Here is a 22,981-nt window from a genome sequence, read left to right on the forward strand (position 1 = left end):
CGCAGATGTCCTTTTATCAGTGGGGCAAAATACCCTCCCCGAATTGTGTACTTGACAGAACTGTGACTGTCCAACACAGAGCGTCAAAAGAGAGCCTATAACGGAAATTTCACTGATTTCCCAACTGCAACAAATGAAATTAAAAAAATTATAGTTGCAAAATAGATTTACAACAGTTCGCCTGGTGAGTGAGTGAGTATTAAGCTTTCCGTTTCTTTCAAGAAAGAAACGGAAGGCTTAATACTGGCTGCTCAAGAACAAGCACTACAAAATAATGCCACAAAAGCGAAGATATAAAAATCCACTGACAATCCAAATTGCCGACTTTGCAATGACGAAGTGGAAACTGTTTCACATCTAATATGTGAGTGCAGCAAAATCCCGCAAACTGACTACAAAGCTAGACATAACCGAGTTGCTAAATTAATCCACTGGGCACTGTGTAAAAAATACGACTTGCCTGTGTCCAAAAAGTCATGGGAACATAGGGTGGAAAAAATTGTTGAGAATGAGAGGGTGAAGATCTTGTGGGACTTTCGAATACAGACAGATCACCATTTGGAACACAACCCGCTGGATATTGCAGTTGTAGAGAACTGAAGCGTACAGCTGATAGATATTGCTGTACCAGGAGATGCCAGAGTTGAAGAAAAAGAACTGGAGAAAATTACAAAATATCGTGACCCGGCCATCGAAACTGCGCAATTATGGATGAAACGTGTAACAGTGGTACCCATTGTCATCGGGGCACTGGGAACCATGTCCCAAAACTTTGAAAAACACATCAAGAAATTGCAGCTCCCTGCAATAACTCCAGCAATGCTACAAAAAACTGCGCTACTCGGAACATCTTACATTTTAAGGAGATACCTAGTTGACACCTAGGATGCTGGTAGCAACCCATGTCAACCATCAGCGCCAGCCAATTTGAATGTTCAGTTGACTGAGGTTCACGTCTAATGAATAATAATGATGATGATGATGATCTATGAGCTGAGGAAAGCTCAAATTTTTTTATCCTGGTTGAATGTTGGACTCAAATAATGTCAAAGAAACGAGACTATGAATATGCTACGAGTAAACGGGTTAGGAAAAGCTAGATTTGAAGCACTGATAAACTCCCTTGTCAGCTTTCAGAAAAAAAAAAAAAAAACTTTTTTTTAAAAAAGTGAAGAATTAATCAATTGCTGCTGGGAAAACTTCAAGGTAATGTGTGTAAATTGAATCAAATGAAGCATCTTCTATTATTTAAAGACTAATGTTGGCTGCAGGTTGTTCAAAGCATATCGCTAAATTATGACAAAAACAGGTATTACATTTGACAAAACCAGGGACCCTTTGCTCACTACAACACCCAAATAAATCCTTTTTAAACTGGATAAATCATTTTTAAACCGCATTCTCCTCGTCACACCGAAAGCCTCTCCTATTATTACTTTAAAAAAATAATAAGTGATTGATAGGTTTTGTGCCAAGAACAAAAGGGGGCATATTTATAGTTTGTTAAAGGAAGGACTAAGCCAATGATGGCGAACCTTTTAGAGACCGAGTGCCCAAACTGCAACCCAAAACCCATTGATGCATCGTCGGGTGCTGGGTGGGTGTGGCCCATTGAGTGGACGTGGCTGTCGTGATAACGGCAGACTGGGTGGGACTAAAAAGTTCAATCAATCAATTCCAACTTTGCAAGATCTTTTTTTTTTTTCCCACAAGAAGTTGAAATTGACTGATTGATTGAACTTCTTTCTTTTGTACATGGCAGCAGAGGCCTAAAGCAAAAAGGTTTTATAAAACCTGAAGGCCTAAGACTAGGGCAACGGCGCGTGTGCTCACAGAGAGGGCTCTGAGTGCCACCTCTGGCACCCGTGCCATAGGTTCGCCACCACTGGACTAAGCAATATAGGTTGGCAGGGATAAAAAAAAACCCTGAAACATAATGAGGCATTTTCTTAACATTCTTTAATCTATATATACTGGACCAATGTTTATGTTTTTCAAGACATTCAGAACACTAAATACAGATAGTCCTCAACTTTCTGTTTACTGGGAGTTCAAAGTTACAACAGCATTGAAAAGAGGGATTTACGATCATTTTTTCAACTCTTGTGACCAACACGGCATCCCCAGGGTCATGTGATCAAAATTCATATGCTAGGCAACTGACTCGTACTTATGACAGTTGCAGTGTCCTGGGGTCACGTGATCCCCTTTTGTGACCATCTTACAAGCAAAGTCAAAGGGGAATCCAGATGCATTTAACAACCGTGTTGCTAACTTAACAACTGCAGTGATTCACTTAAAAACTGTGGCAAGAAAGGTCATAAAATGGGGCAAAACTCACTTAACAGATGTCTCACTTAACAACATGAACTTTGGGCTCAGTTCTGTCGACCTGTAACATCCAGTAGCCTGCTTCGAATGAGTTTTACCATTTCTAACGGGAAAGCTGTATTGGGAAGCATGCCACGTTTTAGAAAGACTTCAAAATATCGACGTGCTTTTCTTCAAAGCCTTATTTTGGCTGCAAAATTATTTAAAGCTCACCGCCATTTGCTGCTTTTAAATTCAGACGTGGCAGCTGGGGAAAAATGTTGAGAGTGGATTGTCATTCTTAAAAGCTGTATTCCTGGTCACAGGTTCAGCAACTGGATCCTTGTAGATCTGTAAAAATGTATTTCCCCTCAGGCCTTGGGATTTTTTTTCTTCCCTTGATATGTAAAAGGCTAAGCACCAGTGTCCCAAAGAGGCTTTTTTCACGAGGCAACTGGACTTTGGTGTTTTTTCTCTGAAGACGTTTCGCTTCTCATCCAAGAAGCTTCTTCAGCTCTGACTGGATGGTGGGGGAATGGAAAGATTTATACTCCTTTCAGACAGCGGGTCATTTGCATCCTTTACAGAGTCGTTGAAGCCACCTGGAGGTTTATCTGTGTCTTCGGGGGGTCACCTGAGTAGTGCAAATGGGTGTGGAACTGCTGAAAGGACTGTGTTGTGGACTAGAGACATAAGATGGCTTCTTTGACCCACAAAGAGGGTCAAAACTGAACAGCCCTCTCTCAACAGAGGGGGGGGGGATACAACATCATCGATCTCCAGTCTACAACAGAGTCCTTTCAGCAGTTCCAAGAAGGCTCCACACCTATTTGCACCACTCATGTGATCCTGAAGACACAGATAAACCTCCAGGTGGCCTCAACGTCTCTCTAAAAGGATGCAAATGACCAGCTGTCTGCAAGGAGTAGAAATCCTTCCGTTCCCCACCATCCAGTCAGAGCTGAAGAAGCTTCTTGGATAAGAAGCAAAATGTCTTCAGAGGTAAAGAAGAAAGTCCAGTGGTCTCCTGAAAAAAGCACCTTTGGGATAACTATGACCTGGATTATGGAGAGTCTCCATAGACACTAAGCACCAGTGCTCGCTGCTAAATCATACGTTCAAATACCTAACCGCATAAATTGAGCAGAAGAGGAAAACAGCGCATTATTTTATTTTAGCAGCATTGTTCTTCTTCAATGATAGCCATGTTCCAATATTTGAGGGGCTGCCCCAAAGAAGAGGAAGTCAATCTCTTTTCCAAAAGACGAGAAACAAAGGAATGAAACCAACCAAGGGGAGAAGCAACCTAGAACTAAGGCGAAATTTCCTAACGGTTAGGACAATTAATCAGAGGAACGGAAGTTGTGAATGCTCCAACACTGGAAGTTTTTAAGAAGAGACTGGACAACCAGCCGTTTGAAGATGGTATAGGATCTCCTGCTCGAACAGGGGGTTGGACTAGAAGACCTCTAAGGTCCCTTCCTATTCTATTATTCCATGGTTCTATGGTCCTTTACTGACTGGTGTCTGAGTAAAAAATTAAATAAAGTGTACTGTTAAAGCGGTGGTTCTCAACCTTTTTAATGCCGCGACCCCCAACCGGTCGTAAGTCGAGGACTACTCAACCGGTCGTAAGTCGAGGACTACTCAACTGGTGCAGCACTGTTTGCAGAATGGGACTTTTGGCGGGTTCAGCAGGGCAGAGACAGCCTGGACAATTCCTATTGGCTTTTGAAAGCCAATAGAATTAGACTCTATTCAAGAGAGTCTATTCTGTTGGCTTTCAAAAGCCAATAGAATAAAAGGGAGTAGCACAACTAAGGAAAAGGGGGGGAAAATGGCGGACTGCGTTGTTTGTCGACCCCCGTGAAATGGTCGTTCGACCCCAAATGGGGTCCCGACCCACAGGTTGAGAACCACTGTGTTAAAGGATAAGACAATAATATAATTAATGAGGGTGAAGATTCGTTCTCCGAGCTTGTGGGTTGGTTTCCGAACATTTTGCTATCAGGCTACGTAACAACTTCAGCGTTTAGGGGAGTTTATGTCAGTGATATCCCCTAAACTCCGCTGAAGATGTTACCTAGTAACCAAACATTCGGAAACCAACCCACAAGCTCGGAGAACGAACCTTCGCCCTCATCCTATGCCCGAGCTATAGATATTCGCCACTATTGCAAATATAATTAATGTAATTAAAAACCTGAAGATCTTCTGCTGGCCCTTTACTTTCATCTCAACTCCTCTCTAGAATAAAATCTGGGGTTTCCCCCCCCCTTCATAAAGTTGATTTGAAAGCTCAATTACAAAACGTATAAAACAGTGTAGGAAACTCTACTGCTAGCCGCTCTGTTCCTCGTTAAGGTAATTGATTTGAAGACCTTCTTCATTTGCATTTTTAAAAAATCATTCCAGAACATAGAAGAGGAAGTTGTAACAAACCGTATCTTCTCAGCAGGTATAAGATACACTCAAAACATCAAAATGCCTTGCTTGTATTTTTTTTTTATTTTTATTTTTGACGGACTCAACCCTTTTAAGGATTCTGCCTCTATCGACAAAAGGCCCTGAGACGTGAATTCTTATTATGGTGATTAATTAATTATACTAAAGGATGGAACTGATGTGTCCATCTGTTCAGAGTTGCGCACGATAAAATGCTTTAAGGTTAAGTGGCATGGCCGACTGCATAATGCAAGCAGAATGAAAAATCATCCAAAATACACTTATGACAATTTTTTACACTTACAAACATTAGTGGGATTCGGCCGGTTCGCACCACTTCGGCAGAACCAGTAGCCAATTTTTTTGTTGCCCAGGCCCAGAATGGACTTCCGGAAGCGGCATCCATACAGAGAACCAGTTGTTCACCTATTTCATTGATGGCAAACCTTTTAGAGACTGAGTGCCCAAACTGCAACCCAAAACCCACTTATGCATCGTCGAGTGCCGGGTGGGTATGGCCCATTGGCTGGGTGTGGCCCATTGGGTGGGCATGGCTGCAGTGGTAACGGCAGACTGGGTGGGACTAAAAAGTTCAATCAATCAATTCCAACTTTGCAAGATCTTTTTTTTCCCCGCGAGAAGTTGAAATTGATTGATTGAACCTTTTTTTTGTTTGTTTTTGCACATGGCGGCAGAGGCCTAAAGCGAAAAGGTTTTATAAAACCCAGCTGAAGGCCTAGGACTGGGGCGATGGCGCACATGCCCACAGAGAGGGCTCGGAGTACTGCCTCTGGCACCCGGTTCGCCACCATTGACCTATTTGAATCCCATTACTGCTTACAAGCTTTGCGTCATCCCCATGTCATATAACCAAAATTCATACATTTGGCAACTGACTCATATTTCTGATGGTTGCAGCGTCCCGGGGCGGTCACGTGACCCCGTTTTGTAATGTTCGGACAAGTAACGTCAATGGGGAAGAAACCAAATTCATTTAATGACTTTGTTACTAACTTAACTGCAACGATTCACTTTACCGCCTGTGGCGAGAAAGGTCATAAAATGGGGCAAACCATTCACTGAACAAATGTTTCATGTAGCAACAGAAATGGTGGGTTCAATAGTGGTCGTTATGCTGAGGATATAGAGGAGAGTGTGGCTAGGATGGAGTGCCTAATGTAAATCAAATGGAGCAAGGGGAATGTGGAGTTTATTACCTGTTCCAAGTACTCTTTCCGTTAAAAAAAAAAAATCAATCAAAATGGATATTTGCCAGTGCTAAGATGAACTTTCTGGGACTAGTAACCTCTTATGGAAAGACAAAGCTTGCCAAATTTCAGACAAATTGGTACAAGTGGGGTTGTGTGTGTGTGTGTGTGTGCTGGTAAGAATTGAAAAAAGAAGCTGATAATGCCTTGACAGAAGTGGGAAAAATCGCATTAGAGCATTTGTGGACCAGTACCGGGCCGCGACATGCCAGTCCGCGCAAACAAGCAAAGCCCCATCAGCGGGATGCAGGCAGCACACAAAACTACACACCCTCTGGTCTGTGAAAAAAACCTTTTTCCACGGAACCGATCCCTGGTGCCCAAAAGGTTGGAGACTTCTGCCTTAGAGGTATTGTTAACCTCCTTTTAAGAGTTACCGTATATGCCGGCGTATAAGGTGACCCGGCGTATAAGACGACCCCCATCTTCGGCGCCGAGTCGCATGCCTAGAAAGTCGTCTTATACGCCGGGAACTACCAGTATTTCCGGCGTATAAGACGACCCCCGGCTTCGGTGCCAATTTTAACCCTTGCGAAAGTCGTCTTATACGCCGGAATATATGGTACGTTCAAAACATGTCAGTAAATAAATTCATAATTAATTTGTACGAGAGTAGACTTCCTGGCATTATCTGTGGGTGGGGAAATATTCCAGAAAGGATACCCTCACTTTCTGTATATTTTTTTGGCAGGCAATTGGTATAAATGACATTCGGTCCTTTGATATTCGTTAGTAGGAAGACACAGTGGATATTTTTTTTTAATATAGAAATGGAGACTTATAATATCAGGAGGATAACAACAGCCCACCTTTAAAACAATTTAGGTAGCCTATATTAATATACCATTCATCACTGCGGTGTGAAAGTGGCATACTTCCAGACGGGGAAAAACAGATTTTTTTTGTGTGTCATGTTGTGCCTCTTGATTCCTCTCAATTCCCGAATAATGAACGAATGTTCCGCAGCATTGAATTCTACCTTTTTGGAAGGAGCCGTGCTTTAACTGGACAACTCCTAAAACTTTTTTTTTTCTTTGCATTTGACAAACCCAGGAATCTCTGCCCTTCGATAAATATCCTTCCTGAGAAGGAAAATTAATTAATTCAGGACCTGCAATGCATTTTTAGTAGTAAGCAGCATGTCCAATCATGGTACTGTTATGTTCACGTGAAAAGCAGATTTTTTTTTTGACATTGGAAGATGGAAGGTCTGCTTTGGAAGCCCCGTGGAAAATCCCTCGGTGAAATCCAGGGTTTGGGAAGGGGTAAACTATTATCAAGTGGAATCAAGTTAGAGTAAAAGGATAGAGTGCAGCTTATTTTTAGAGCTGTGACTTCAAGTCAAATGTCTGGGGATGACGTAGATCAGTTGATCAGCACCCAAAGAGCCTTTAGGCATACTTGTATTTTAAATGTAGCCTGTGAATAGACCACACTGACTATTAAAATTATTCTGAACAAATAATCCTTGACTTACAGCCATCTGCTTAGTGACCGTTTGAAATTCCAACAGCACTGAAAAAGTGAATTGTGACTAGTTTTTAAACTTACAACCGTTGCAGCATTTCCGTGATCAGCTGATCAAAATTTGGATGCTTGGCAACCGACTCATATTTACGACAGTTGCCGTGTCCCGGGGAAGCCAGAGTCACTTACCAACCGTATTATTCACTCAGCAACTGTATGATTCGCTTAACAACTGCGACAAGAAGGGTCATAAAATGGGGGCAAGCCTCACTTAACAACTGTCTTGCTTAACAGTGGAAACTTTGAGCTTGATTGCATCATAAGCCGAGGACTTTCTGCATAAGCTCCTGTCATTTAGCATAGTTTTCACCCAAGGTCTTTTCTTTTTTTTTTTTACAAAAATAATTTTAGTATTTTAAGTTTTCACCCAAAACTTTCTTTCCTTCTAATGAAATCTGACAGCTGTCACGGCTAGTAGCAGTGAATCATAAATCACAAGGGAAAAGGTAGATTTTACTTAAGTAAATTTAAACGAAGCGACATTTTCTGTTCGTTCATTCTAAGCTATAAAGTTATCGTGATCGGTTGATCTTCGAAGTGCTGCATTAGAATTGCGCAGAAACGGTGAGAAGTGAGGCTATGATCTGCGGTTGGGGATTCTGCATTTCTTACTCTTGATTTTGTCAGAAGATTGTTAACCGGGTCAGACAGATAGTCCAGTATAAGAGTCAGCAAACACCATACAACAATTGAGTATAAATTGTTTTCTGTTATTCTTTCTTCCACTGAAGATAGAAGGTTATTAGAAACAACCTCCCATCCCATCATGTTATGTAGATCAGGGGTCCCCAACCTACTATCGGGCTGTAGCACACACCCACCCACTTGTGCTAGTGCCGTGGCCACGGGGGTGCATAAATGGAACACACCGCGGGGTGCGAAAACAGGTCATGCACAAGAACGGGGCAGGGCTAGCAAGTATCACGTGGGCGCTAGCACCGCCCCATTTGCGTTGCATGCATGATCGTGGCCCCATTCACGCACGCACACACCATGTAAAACACTGCCCCTCTCTTTCTCTCTGGTCCACCAACCGGGACTATAGATGGGTCTAGTTCAGTGGTTCTCAACCTTTTTAATGCCGCGACCCCCAACCGGTCGTAAGTCGAGGACTACTCAACCGGGTCGTAAGTCGAGGACTACTCAACTGGTGCAGCACTGTTTGCAGAATGGGACTTTTGGCAGACTCAGCAGGGCAGAGACAGCCTGGACAATTCCTATTGGCTTTTGAAAGCCAATAGAATTAGACTCTATTCAAGAGAGTCTATTCTATTGGCTTTCAAAAGCCAATAGAATAAAAGGGAGTAGCACAGCTAAGGAAAAGGGGGAAAAAAATGGCGGACTGCGTTGTTTGGCGACCCCCGTGAAATGGTCGTTCGACCCCAAATGGGGTCCCAACCCACAGGTTGAGAACCACTGGTCTAGTTATTCTGGAATAATATTGTACCCTCGGACACACTCACATCTGGGTTGGATCACCGTGGGTGACCTTCCTCATAGGAATGACATTAATTCACCCTGGTTTTCTGGAAATTTCGCACTGCTGTAAAGCTAAGTGTTTTGGAGTTTTATTTTATTTTATTGTCAGTAAATTTATTTACTGACATGTTTTGAACGTACCATATATTCCGGCGTATAAGACGACTTTCGCAAGGGTTAAAATTGGAGACATGGAAGGAGAAAAGCTTGGCGTTGAATTTTATGAAACAAGGAAAAACTCAACACGTAGATCAATCTCTAACCAACTTTACCCATCCGAAGTGTTCCTTCAAGGTGAAATTCAATGTAGGGAGAAGAAGGGATATGATGCCAGCGGTATTCATTCACGTGGTGACAGCGGCAAGGATATTATTTGCTCAAAAATGGAAAGCTACGGCTGTACCGAGTGGGGAAATATTAATTCAGAAAATTATGTATTGTGCAGAATTAGACAGGATAACTAAAAGATTAAAAAAATCAGGATGAAACAGACTTTTATCAAATATGGGATAAATTTTATAGGCGGGGGAAAAAACGGAGATCATTGTAATGAGATAAGTCAAGATTGAGATTAGAACGATGTTACTGTAAAGAGATTTATTTGTAATTAATGTAAATATGGACTGAGATGTCTGTCAAATGTTGATTTACCACGTTCAATGTTTTTAATTCCTTTTTTATTCAATAAAATTATTAAAAAATAAAAAAGAAAGAAAGAAAATGCCTCTGGAATATGTTCAGCTAAATTCCTCGACTTACGACCACAATGGAACTCAAGATTTCTGTCACCGAGACATTTATTAAGTGAACACTGTCCCATTTTATGATTTTTCTGGCCCCATTTGTTAAGCATATCACTGCAGTTGTTAAGTCAGTTAAGTGAATCTGGTTTGCGCCATTGACTCTACTCGTCAGAAGGCTGCAAAGGGGGATCGCGTGACTCAGGGACGCTGCAACCGTCTTAAGTACATGCCAGTTGCCATCCATCTGAATTTTGATCATATGACTATGGAGTCGTTAAGTGTGAAAAACGGTCGTAGGTCACTTTCCTCCATACTGTTGTAACTTTGAACGGTCATTAAACGAACTGTTGGAGGTTGAGATCTACCTGTAGAAAGAAGACCCTTAAGAAGATTATTAATTTGATAAGTGTTCCATGAAAGGAAAGCTAAAATCACTAGCCAATTTGAACATGGCATCCTTTTTCGAAACAGTTTCTCTCCAGATTATCTCAGTATCTTTCAGGAACAGGTGAAGCCACAACCGTCTACTGAAACCCAGGTGTTAAAATTCTACCTTTCATAAAATAAAGTCAAACTACTGGCACGTACAAAGATATCGGCAAGGAAGAAGGAAAATGTAGACTGCGAATAAAATGAGCTCCTGATAAATACGTACTCCTTGGTGACCCCTCTACATCTGAGAAAATAACATATAACACTTTAGGTTTAAGTTATTATTCTGTTTATTTTAGATTTCTACAGCACAGACTTAATTTTGTCTGAACAATGCATGCTTTTGATACTTGTTTTAAATATTGCGAGAGGAAAAAAAAAAAGTTTATTACGGTGATGGCATTTAAGCCTGGGCTGATATGTTGCAAGCATAGAACTTTATTCTGTGATCACTGCCACACTTAGCATAACAGGGGATTACATATATATATATATGGGTACATTCTCTAGTCAAGTGTAAAAGGTTAAACAGTCCTTCAACAAATGGAAACCAAAGCTTCTTTCTCGCCCACATTGTCTAATTAAAACTCCGTTATGTCTACATAGGAAAAGCTAATTCAACACTCCATATTTATTGCTTTATGGGGAAAAAAACAAAAATACAGAATTTGTGTAGCCGTTCATTTATGTTTAATAAAACTAAAATGTACTTGCTTGCTTAATTCATTCCTGTCTTCTGCACCATGTACTTTGCTATCTATGAAATGAACGCTATTTATCCGCCATGACGCAGGAAGTCATGGAGAAGACTGCGTTAAATGATCGTTCCAGAAACCTTATTTATTTATTTTGCTGGTTTACTAACAAAACGAAAACTACTGAATTGAAAGAGGAGCAAAAGAAATCAAAACTCCCAACTTCAGGAAATTAAAAATATTTAATTGGACAGACCACAATAGGAGGAGCCTTCTGGAGAGATACAGTTACTAAAACCTCATTGTCCTACCCCAAACCCATGAAATCCAGCCTCTGTTTATTTCAAGTCTGATTGCATGTAACTGTCTAGTTGTATTAGGTATAATTTACCGTCACGCGCTGAAGCAAATGGCCGTGATGATGATTATAAAACTTTCAACAGGTAACCCTGAAGTCTTTATAAATGAACTGATGCCTTCCAATGTTAACTAGACTTGTTTCTTTTTCTTCAAGAAACCTACTACATGTTTAGTATCCATCCTTGCCCTGCCTTAATCTCAAATTACAGTCTTTCTCTCCTCATTCCATGAAAATTTGCACTAAGAGATGCAGAATCTCGACTAAATGCCAAAGTATGTTTAAAGCTATGTTAAGAGTTAAACTTGGGTCTCTGAAGTAAACACACAAGGGAACATTTCAAGAATCAAAAATGCAGCATTTTCAAACTTTACATAGAAATGCTCCCTCTTCTACGTATCGTTAACATGAAATGGAATAAAGGATGGCAATTCATTAGGTGGAAGGCGTCTCAGAAAGTGAGCCAAAACAAAAATGGCTGCACTCGCCCAAATGCATTTGGAGAAGAAGAATTGTTCTTGCCACACAAGAAACAAAGGAAAACAAAACAACAAAACAAAAAAATCTAGCGAATGAGAAAGATTTTCTGTAACGACTTTCTTCCCGTTTGTTGTTGTTTTTTAACCACACTTCATAAAAAATAACCCCCCTATTTCTAACTCTATCATTTGGCACTCTTCTATAAACTCATTGTGTAAGGAAGATGTTGGATGTTTTTAACACAAGCCTGTCCTTCAAATATATTTAATGTCTGTCAAAAGAACACAATACAATGATAGAAACAAGGATACCGTATTTTCCGGCGTATAAGACGACTTTCTAGGCATGCAAATCGGCTCCGAAGTCGGAGGTCGTCTTATACGCCGAGTCGTCTAATACGCCGGAAAATATGGTAAGTCCAGGCATACATATAGTGAACGGAAACATTTAAGGGTGTGTGTGGGAGGGGAAAGACAATCCCTCTGGAGTTTAAATTTTGTGGATTCATCTGATTTCTAAACTAGAGCAAACCACAGGGAAAAACCATCAATTAGGATCTATAGCCTGGCAGAATGTGTTTGAAAAACCGTTCTCCTTCTTCAGGTAAGTAATTATTTGCTTGAAAAGCCAAGAATATATTGCTCAATTTACAAACGTTATTAGGTGAAGTTAAGGCTACAAGCTTCTTAAGGCATAGTTTATAGATGGAGATGCAGTTTAAGAAAAAGAAAAAGAAAAAAAAACACCTTAAACAAGTTTTACAATTCTTTTCTTCAGGTTTTGATTTGAAAACCTTCTGCACGATACCGGTCATCTGATTATGGCTTCCATGTTCACAAGAAATATGTACTTTATCTCTTTGTATACAATGTATTGTCACGTACCCAGGGGTCAGCTTGAACAGGCCTGATGTTGCATAATAACACCTCTTCATAGTTTCCATAATCACAAAACTTAACAACAGCAGTTGTCCCAGAAGAATGGAGAGCTTCAATTTCTGCCCGGTAAAACTGGAAGGGGAAAAATATTATTATTATTATTATTATTAAAAATGACATTTTACAAAACAAGCAATTGCGTATTTCAACTACAAAAATAACCAATCTATGCACAACTTAACAATTTTTTTTAAGGGAAAAAAAACCTGCAGTGATACAGGGAGTCCTTGACTTACAACCACAATGAACCCTAATATTTTTGTTGCTACTCAAGAGAATTTTGCCCCATTTTACGACTTTTCTTGCCCCACTTGTTAAGTGAATTGTGTAGTTGTTTAAATTAGAAACACAGTTGTTAAGTGAAGCCAGCTTCCCCGCTGACTTTGTCAGAAAGTTGCAAAAACTCATCACGTGACCCTGGGATGATTGCAACCGTCGTAAGTACATGCCAGTTGCCAAGCCTCTGAAATTTGATCAGGTGATCCTGAGATGCTGCAAATGGTTATTGAGTGTACAAAAAGGTGACAAGTCACTTTTTCAGTGCCTTTGTAACTCTGAACAGTCACTAAAGGAATCCTTGTAAATCAAAGACTACTTGCATCGGGGAAAAACCATGAAGGTATCCTATTATTCTGATGATGATGATAATAATAATAATAAGAGGAAGGGAGGAGGAGGAGGAGAAGGGAAAAGGGAGAAGGGAGAAGGATGAAGAGGAGGAAGAGAAAGAGGAAGATGATGAGAGAGAGGAAGAAACAAGAAGGAGGAAGAAGAAGAGGAGGAGGAGGAGGAGGAGAAGGAGGAGGAGGAGGAGGGAGGAGGAAAGAAGTAGGATGAGGAGGAAGAGGAGGAGGAGGAGGAGAAGGAGAAGAAGAAGAAGAAGAAGAAGAAGAAGAAGAAGAAGAAGAAGAAGAAGAAGAAGAAGAAGAAGAAGAAGAAGAAGAAGAAGAAGAAGAAGAAGAAGAAGAAGAAGAAGAAGAAGAAGAAGAAGAAGAAGAAGAAGAAGAAGAAGAAGAAGAAGGAAGGAAGAAGAAGTAGGATGAGGAGGAAGAGGAAGAGGAGAAGAAGAAGAGGAGGAGGAAGAGGAGGAGGAAGAAGTATTTCTAAGAATGCAAAAAACTAAACAGAGAAATTGTGAGACTTTTCCCCATACAGTATCATACTGAAATGACTTGTTTGATTCAGGAAGGAATAAAATACCGTATTTTCTGGCGTATAGGACAACTCGGCGTATAAGACGATTCCCGACTTCGCCGCCAATTTCCATGCTTTAGAAAGTTGTCATATACGCCGGAAAATATGGTATATCTAATTGTACTCCATATAGTAACCAACGAGTTTGGTTTAATGAAGGAGTCTAGCCAAGTTCAGTAATGAAGCATAAGATAAGGGGACAATTTTCTTTCTGTCAACAATGCAAAACTCTTTGTAACCATGTACTATGTATTGGCTGGCCTCTTCAAAACTGATTACTGAAAATGGACATAATTCCTGATATAACAGAATAACAGAGTTGGAAGGGACCTTGGAGGTCTTCTAGTCCAACCCCCCTGCCCAAAAAGGAGATCTTATATCATTTCAGACAAATGACTGTCCAACCTCTTCTTTAAAACCTACAGTGTTGGAGCATCCCACAATTTTTGGATGCAAGATATCCACTGATTAATTGTCCTCACTGTCAGGAAGTTTCTCCTTAGTTCTATCTAGGTTGCTTCTCTCCTTGATGAGTTTTCATCCGTTGCTTCTTGTCCTGCCTTCAGGCGCTTTGGAGAATAAGCTGACCACCCCCCTCTTCTTTCTGGCAACCCTTCAAATATTGGAACACTGCTATCGTATCACCCCTAGTCCTTCTTTTCATTAGATTAGTATAACCAATTCCTGCAACTATTCTTCCTATATTTTAATCTCCAGTTCCCTAATCATCTTTCTTGTCCTTTGTTCTACAGCTTTCTTATATAGCTTTATTGTATATGCTTCACCTCATCATCATCATAATGGATCATCGCATAATCAGCCAGATGTTCAGACTGGATTTGGCATTTTTATCTACCTATCGAGTCCTTGCCAAGGGCCTGGGATAGGCAGATGTGGATGTTTGATGGTATTATAGATATTGTTGCAGGATGGAAGCAGTTTTTAGTAAGGCCGCCTTTTGCAATTGACTAATGGAGAATTTGTCAATGCCAATGGTGTTCAAGTGGTGCTCCAGTTGTATTATTATTATTATTATTATTATTATTATTATTATTATTATTATTATTATTATTATTATTATTATGGTCCAGCATGACAGAACAAAGAGGAATAATTACAGCTGCCATCGACACCTAGAAGAATCCCTTTTTCTGATCTGTTTTAGTACTGAATCACTTTCTTAAAAGCAGTGGAATCCGTTCCAGCCATCCCTGCTTGTTTAAAAAACAAATTTGACTAAAACATCCTACCTTTCTTAAGGGTTTCCTATCAATCTCTTAAGAACACTGGGGACTAGAAAGCCTTGAGAAGGGAATCCCCTTTTAGAGGCTCACCATCTTTTGCAGGTCTATCACCAATCAATTTAGCATCCCCGGAACGTAACGGCTTTTAAGAAAGATTGTTTGCAGCTACAAATATGAACTAGATCAGGAAAACACTTCTACATACCTTGGCTTCAAAGAGCTGGTTTGTTTTTATAGGACAGGGGTAGGCAACCTTGGCTCTTTTATGACTTGTGGACTTCAACTACCAGAATTCCTGAGCCAGCCACGCTGAGGGGAAAGGGAGAGGTTTCCAAGCTGAGCCATGCTGGCTCAGGAATTCTGGGAGTTGAAGTCCACCAGTCATAAAGCGGCCTAGGCCTAGGCCAGAGGTAGGCAACCTTGGCTCTTTTATGACTGGTGGACTCCAACTCCCAGAATTCCTGAGCGAGCCTTGCTGAGGGGAAAGGGAGAGATTTCCAAGCTGAACCGTGCTGGCTCAGGAATTCTGGGAGTTGAAGTCCACAAGTCAGAAAGCGGCCTAGGCCTAGGCCAGAGGTAGGCAACCCTGGCTCTTTTATGACTCATGGACTCCAACTCCCAGAACTCCTGAGCCAGCCACGCTGAGGGGAAAGGGAGATGTTTCCAAGCTAAGCCATGCTGGCTCAGGAATGCTGGGAGTTGAAGTCCACGAGTCATAAAAGAGCCAAGGTTGCCTATCCTTGTTATAGGACAACAGAGGATAAGGCACGTTTTGCTACAAAGCTACTGTCCCTTTTTCCCCCAACGCAACTTGATAACCTCACCAAAAAAATAACAGCCACGTCGAATACAACAGTGGTTCTCAACCTGTGGGTCGGGACCCCATTTGGGGTCGAACGACCATTTCACGGGGGTCACCAAACAATGCAGTCCGCCATTTTTTTCCCTCTTTTCCTTAGCTGTGCTACTCCCTTTTATTCTATTGGCTGCACCAGTTGAGTAGTCCTCGACTTACGACTGGTTGAGTAGTCCTCGATTTACAACCGGTTGGGGGGTCGCGGCATTAAAAAGGTTGAGAACCATTGGAATACAACGATGTTAGCTTTGGCTGGGAACAAAAACATACCTTATTGTCTTCCCAATAAAGAGCAAAACACTCGTCTCCCACTTGCCAGCTTTTCCCGTATTCTCCTGAAACAGGGGGCTCCGTCGTTTTTTCCGGCTTGATGGGCCCGGATCGTTTTTTGGGACCGGGGTCATAGTACATTTTGACATCGAAGGGCGCGGCCATATGGGGAGGAGGCATTTTAATAGGTCCGACCCTCCTCCCTTTGGGGAAGTGGTCCAAATCGCCATTGGGTACGGAACAAAAGGGATCAGTTCGAACCGGGTTCGGGTAGTCTACGGCCAGACCGAACGGCGGCTCGTTTTTTAAGCCAGTAAAAGAATCGCTCGCGAGGATCAGCGTCTTCCTATCGCAGAAATGGTTGGGGGGATGTAGCTGACTTCTTTGTTTCTGATGGTTGTTGTCGGCGGGCTCTTGGCTGACGGAGTTCTCTTTCATTTCGAGGAGCGAGCCCATTTTCCCCGGCCGGTTTTGCACGGGGGTCTCCCTCCTCTTGAAAGGAAGGTCCCCCGAATGGCCAGCGGTGGGGTACCCAAAATCTTTCCGAGGATAAAGTCTGTCGCACTTGTTTTTCTCCTCCGTCCACTGGTCGGGACCCAGGGAGTTCGGCCTTTCCGAAGGCCTGGCCCTCGAAAAGCCACTTCCGTCCACGTTGTGTCTTGCGTTCTGATTATCTCTTTGAAAGCGAGGCGGCTTTTCATTCCTCGGCAGCCGGGGTTCACTTCGAGGAACGTGCCTTGGATGGTTGTATGCTTTTACGCCATTCTGCTCCATGTTGGGCACCCTCTGGGCTCCGTGCTGCTGCAAGGCCGCCTGTACCTTTGGCTCTGCAAAAGAAGACGCCACAACTTCTGACCCAACTAATTTTTGAAGTTTATTTCACAGATAAACACTTGCCAAGTAGTGCAACTATTCAACGGGAAGACAAGGAAGACAAATAGTTATCTCTGAACTGGGGCAAATCATAAAGTTCATAAATGACATAGATGAGGAAACTGAAGGAAAACTCATCAAATTTGCAGATGACACCAAACTGTCAGGAATAGCCAACACCCCAGTAGACAAACTCGGGATCCAAAAAGATCTTGACCAACTTGAACAATGGGCCCTATCCAACTAATTGAGTTTCAGCCTGGAGAAAAGCAAAGTTTTACATTTAGGCAGGAAAAATCAAAAGTTTAAGTACACATTAGGTGAGATCTGGCTGAAAAACAGCAACTGCGAGAGGGACCTTGGAGTCCTAGTGGACAATCACTGGACTATGAGCCAGCCGTGTGCAGCAGCAGCCAAAAAAGCTAATACAATCCTGGGTTGTATAAATAGAGGCATAGAATCAAGATCACGTAAAGTATTAGTACCGCTTTATAAAACTCTAGTGAGGCCACACCTGGAATACTGCAGCCAATTTTGGTCACCATATCACAAAAAAGATGTTGAGAGTTTGGAAAAAATTCAGAGAAGAGCAACTAAGAAGATCAAAGGCCTGGAGACTAAAACATACGAAGAACAGCTACGGGACTTCGGTTTGGCTAGTCTAAAGAAAAGAAGGAATAGGAGAGACATGATAGCAGTGTTCCAGTATCTGAGGGGCTGCCACAAGGCAGAGCACCAGAGAGAAGGACGAGAAACAATGGTTGGAAGCTGATCAAAGAGAGAAGCAACCTGGAATTAAGGAGAAACTTCCTGACAGTGAGGACAATCAACCAGTGGAACAGCTTGCCCCAGAAATCGTGCGTGCTCCATCACTGGAGATTTTTAAGAAGAGGCTAGACAGTCACTTGCGTGAGATGGTATAGGTTCTCCTGCTTAAGCAGGGGGCTGGACTAGAAGACCTCCAAGGTCCCTTCCAGCTCTATTTTATTCTAGACTGACTAGAGCAGAAGATACTCTGGTCCACCTTTGAACCATGACAGGTGTATTTAAATGTATTTCTTTTCTTCCTGTTCTTCATTCCCTACTGAACATTCTCCTTACTCCATCGTAAGTCTGCCTTAAACACTTCCTTCTTTTCTTCCTCTATAGACCTCTTTGCCTCCAAGTGGATTCCCTTTTCCTTCTCTTGTTATTTTCTAGGTCAGCTCTCTGAACCTGTCCAAATCTCCTTGCATCTCCCCAGTTCTTCTGCTCTCTCTAGCCACAATTAGATAACCCCACCTCAGTTCCTTCTCTTTTTTTTCCTTCTATCTTTTGCAGAAAAAAAAATGGTTTTCTGCCAGTTTTTTTTTTTCTCCTACTCATCTTAGCACCGCAGACCTGTTATGCTTTCCCTCTTTCACACAGCGAAGGAGTTCATCGTTCAGCTGAACTCTAGGAGAGGCTGGAAAAAAATTGGCTCTAACTATCACGTGCCTGCTGGGAAGTTAAAAGTGAGCAGAAAAGGTGTAGTGAAACAGCTCTTATTATGTCTGGCCAAATCTGTCACAGATTTCTCTCCAAGTGAAACCCACCAGGTCAGGATCTGTCAAGATCAAAACCAGCAGTAGCAAAGGATGAAATAGGCACACGTAAAAACGTATAGCAAAATGAGGCAGTGTGCAATACAATTAGCTCTGAACATGATTCCTGAAGTGATTGGAGATTTAAGAAAGAGTCCAAAGGGTACAGTGTACAGCATAGGCAGATGACCTTTTCTTGGATGAATATTTAGTCTCTGAGATGTATCATCCTCATAATTAGCTATCACCTATACCTCTAATTTATGGTCATGGTTTTCCAAGTTGCAATGTATGGCTGTAAAAGCTGGACCATAAGAAAGGCTGAGCGCCAAAGAATTGAGGCCTTTGAACTATGGAGAGGACTCCTGTGAGTCCCCCGGATTGCAAGGCGATCAAACCGGTCAGTCCTAGAGGAGATCAACCCTGACTGCTCTTTAGAAGGCCAGATCCTGAAGTTGAAACTCAAGTACTTTGGCCACCTAATGAGAAGGAAGGACTCACTGGAGAAGAGCCTGACGCTGGGAAAGATTGAGGGCAATAGAAGAAGGGGACGACAGAGAATGGGGTGGGTGGATGGAGTCCCTGGAGTAGTAGGCGTGAGCTTAAATGGACTCCAGAAGATGGTAGAGGACAGGAAGGCTTGGAGGAACGTTGTCCATGAGGTTGCAATGGGTCGGACACAACTTCGCAACTAACAACAACAACAATCTGTTCTGGACTGGACATATTATTCATGGAGAGATCCTTAAATGTGGCCTGGATATTGTAATGTGGCAGCACGGGTACTGAATGAGTCTCCTTGAATGCCGTTTTTTAATCTCCTATTGAAAGAGTGTTGCTAAGTTCAAGATGCTCACGGGGGGTTATAAAACTTCATACAACTGAGACCCAAGTTACTAGGTGATCGCTTAGTCTTATATCATCGATGAGTTCATCAATGAGTCACTTCCTACAGGTCGTAGCTAGGCTGCAGCAATCCTAGGCTGCATTAATAGAGGGATAGAATCAAGATCACATGAAGTTCCAGTACCGCTTTACAAAGGCTTCGTAAGATCACACTTGGAACACTGCATCCAGTTCAAGGTAAAAAAAGATGTTGAGACTCTGGAAAGAGTGCAGAGAAGAGCAACAAGGATGATTAGGAGGCTGGAGGCTAAAACAAACGAAGAACGGTTACAGGAAGCGGATATGTCTAATCTAATGAAAAGAAGGACATGGGGAATATGATAGCAGTGCTCCAATATTTGAGGGGCTCCTACAAAGATGAGGGGGGTCAAACTATTTTCCAAAGCACCAGAAGGCAAGACAAGAAACAACGGTTGGAAACTAACCAAGCAAAACAAAGGAGAAATTTCCTAACGGTGAGAGCGATCAATCAATGGAATAGCTTGTTCCATCATTGGAGGCTCTCAAAAAGAGACTGGACAACCATTTGTCTGAGATGGTATAGGGTCGCCTGCTTGAGCAGAGGGTTGGACTAGAAGACCTCCAAGGTCCCTTCCAACTCTATTATTCTATGTACCAAACAACTTATTATCATGCTTGACTTCAATTTGGTTTTATTCATAGATGGAGAAACATATTGTGGAAGACACAGCACCGGATGTAAAGTAACTCCTGACTTCATTACAATTTGATAGGGACAAACAAAACATATACACAGCATTTATTCTGACTTCATAAAGCCACTCTTTAGTTTCATGTTTTATATCCCTCATGCTTTGATTGACATTGGATTGTACTTTTCTAATTTGTCCAGCACCATTAAGGATGTGGGTGGAACGTACATTTTTTTCTAAATTAGTAAATTAAGGACCAAATAGCAGCCTTCTTCAGATATTTCTTAATACAGGAAGGTCAAAGTCTAAGAGGGGGGTTGTACGGACACATGATACAGCTGTGTGTGCCTCAGTTAAAAAGCAGCAAGCTAAATTTGAGATAAAAATTAGATATGGGTACCCAAAATGGGTAGGCGTTGAGCTTAAATGGACTCCAGAAGATGGCAGAGGACAGGAAGACCTGGAGGAATGTTGTCCATGGGGTCGCGATGGATCGGACACGACTTCGCAACTAACAACAACAACCCAAAATGGGTGCTGCTTTTTGCTAAAACCTATGGTTGTGAATTAAGAAAAAAAAACAGTACACGATACTAGATTATTAATTTATCTGGATCAAATTTCAACCTGTCAACCTTACTACTTTCATCCCAAAACTTGTAAGTGGGAGGAGTCATAAATCTCCTCTCCTTCAGTCACGTAGAAAACCAAAAGGATTACTGTTTTAATTTGGGGAGGAAAAAAAAAGAGCTTTTATTATATAAAAGAGAAATGGAAGAAAGTGGATTTGAAGATCTGTTTTTGCTAACTGGGCATCTCAAATCTTCCCATCAGATTTTTTTTTTTTTTGTCTAAAATTAACAAAATTATCAAGGTAATAATTACCTTAATTTTTATGCAAACGGGAGATTTAGCAGAAATTAACAGAAGACGTCAAAAGTGGAATAAAAAGAACAGAGAAAGAAGCATTTGTTGTAATTATGTTGGTGCAATTCTGATGCTCTTATCACATTAGATAATTTGACTGACAATAACTTGGGATTTTGAAAGCCGCCATCCATTAAATACATTTCAATTTTGTTAAGCATTCCCCTAGCATCCCTCCTAGTGAATTTCTAAGGCTTCCTTCAAAGGAAGAAAAATTGGTTTGGCATGATTATTTCAAGGTCACAAATTCACAGGCGATGAAATGAATAAAATGATTGAATGACAGTTTAAAAGGAAAAGGCTTGTCAAGCTGAAACTACCTAACTGAAGACAAAAGCTTTCATGTCTTGCAATTAAGGCAAATGCTAAAGCATTTTCCAAGCCATTTTTCTTCTACTTTTTACCATAATGGCCAATGGATTCTCTGGCTATAGAGAGAAAGAGAAAAAAAAAAAAAATAACAGGGCTTGCTTTAAAATATCAATTTTCGTTTTGTTACAACTGTCCAGCAACATTTTGCCTTCGGAGAATTTTCGGCTAGTGGATCACTGGGAAAGGAATAATATAAAGAATTAAAAAAAAAAATCTGATCTTGTTCTAAAAAACTATCACCTTCTAGAACAGTGATTCACAACCTTTCTAATGCCGTGACCCCATAATACAATTCCCCATGTTGTGGTGACCCCCAAGTGGGTGTGGCCACCAATAAGAGGGAGTAGGACAGCTAGGGAAAAGGGAAAAAAATGGCGGACTGCGTTGTTTGGTGACCCCCGTGAAATGGTCATTCAACCCCAAATGGGGTCCCGACCCACAGGTTGAGAACCACTGTTCTAGAAGAATTAACCCATGATGCAATGCCCATTTATGGGCCATTTTGTGTCAACCTCCCAGGGTTTTTAAAATGCTTTATAAAAAATTCTGGGACAATTTAATTGGGTTATTAGTGGGTAGAGTGTGATTCACAACTTTGAGCGGTGTTGATTCCGCCAGCTGCTAATCTGTTGTTTGTTCTTTGGTAACAATTCTGAGTGCTTTTGAGCACTGTTCTCGTTAATACTCTTAATAAATAAGTGCAGGTGCAGAAAACATACAATATAAATGGAATATACGATAGAAAAGTCCCTGCTTGTAGAAAACTCATTTGCCCTTCTAGTTAATAATTACTTTGTGTTCCACTTTCCTGATATTTATCCGGTGCTATCTTCCTTACTGGTTTTGACATATCAATTTAAACAGGTACTTTCTCAGTGTTCTCTCCAACTGGTTTACAGGCAACCCTCCAAAGATCAGATGCTTGGGAAAAAATATAGGCAGTCACTTTCCCTAGCAACAAAGGAAGTAAAATTTCTGCCTTTCTTTGCTCCTTCCTGTCTTCTCCTTCCCATGGATTGCAAATTCGTCAAGATTTGATATATTTGATTGGGTTTTGTGGTGTGATTATTATTTTTTTCTTTTAATGACCCTGTAACCTCTTGCATCGGGGGCGGACAAGGTTGGGGGGTCGGAGCTGGAGCGTTTACTGGCCGCGTGCCCCTCCTGATGCCTAGGTGAGTTCGCAGCAGACTATATAACTCATTACGCCCAGAGAGAGAAGTACCTGCTGCTACCGACAGTAGTTTCCAGTGTATTTTTAAGTTTACTATTACCCTGAGCATAGTTAGTAAAAATTGACCAGTATTTTTGAATCTTCACAGTTGCTGAAACAAGGGTCCCCTGATCTACTTAGGCATATGGGCACAAGGAGATTTTATAGATCAATCTTTGGCCAATGTTGGTGATAGTAGAAAACTGTCTATCCCCTGTAGGATTGCCAACTGATGG

The 22,981-nt window shown here is 41.5% G+C and overlaps 1 protein-coding gene across 2 annotated transcripts in view; it reads right to left on the reverse strand.

The window, feature by feature from the left end:
• TDRD3 (tudor domain containing 3) overlaps positions 1 to 22,981 on the reverse strand; it is a 72,229-nt gene that overhangs the window by 7,889 nt on the left and 41,359 nt on the right. For both annotated transcript variants that reach the window (XM_039329826.1, XM_039329828.1), the window contains exons 11-12: positions 16,240 to 17,066; positions 12,622 to 12,747 (exon numbers count right to left, since the gene is read on the reverse strand). In XM_039329826.1, the coding sequence (XP_039185760.1) occupies positions 12,622 to 12,747; positions 16,240 to 17,066 (953 nt within the window). The remainder of the gene's footprint in view (positions 1 to 12,621; positions 12,748 to 16,239; positions 17,067 to 22,981) is intronic.

The sequence above is a fragment of the Crotalus tigris genome, unplaced genomic scaffold, assembly GCF_016545835.1.
Source record: "Crotalus tigris isolate CLP2741 ecotype Arizona unplaced genomic scaffold, ASM1654583v1 scf7180000024417.1347922, whole genome shotgun sequence".
In the NCBI taxonomy this organism is placed as follows: domain Eukaryota; kingdom Metazoa; phylum Chordata; class Lepidosauria; order Squamata; family Viperidae; genus Crotalus; species Crotalus tigris.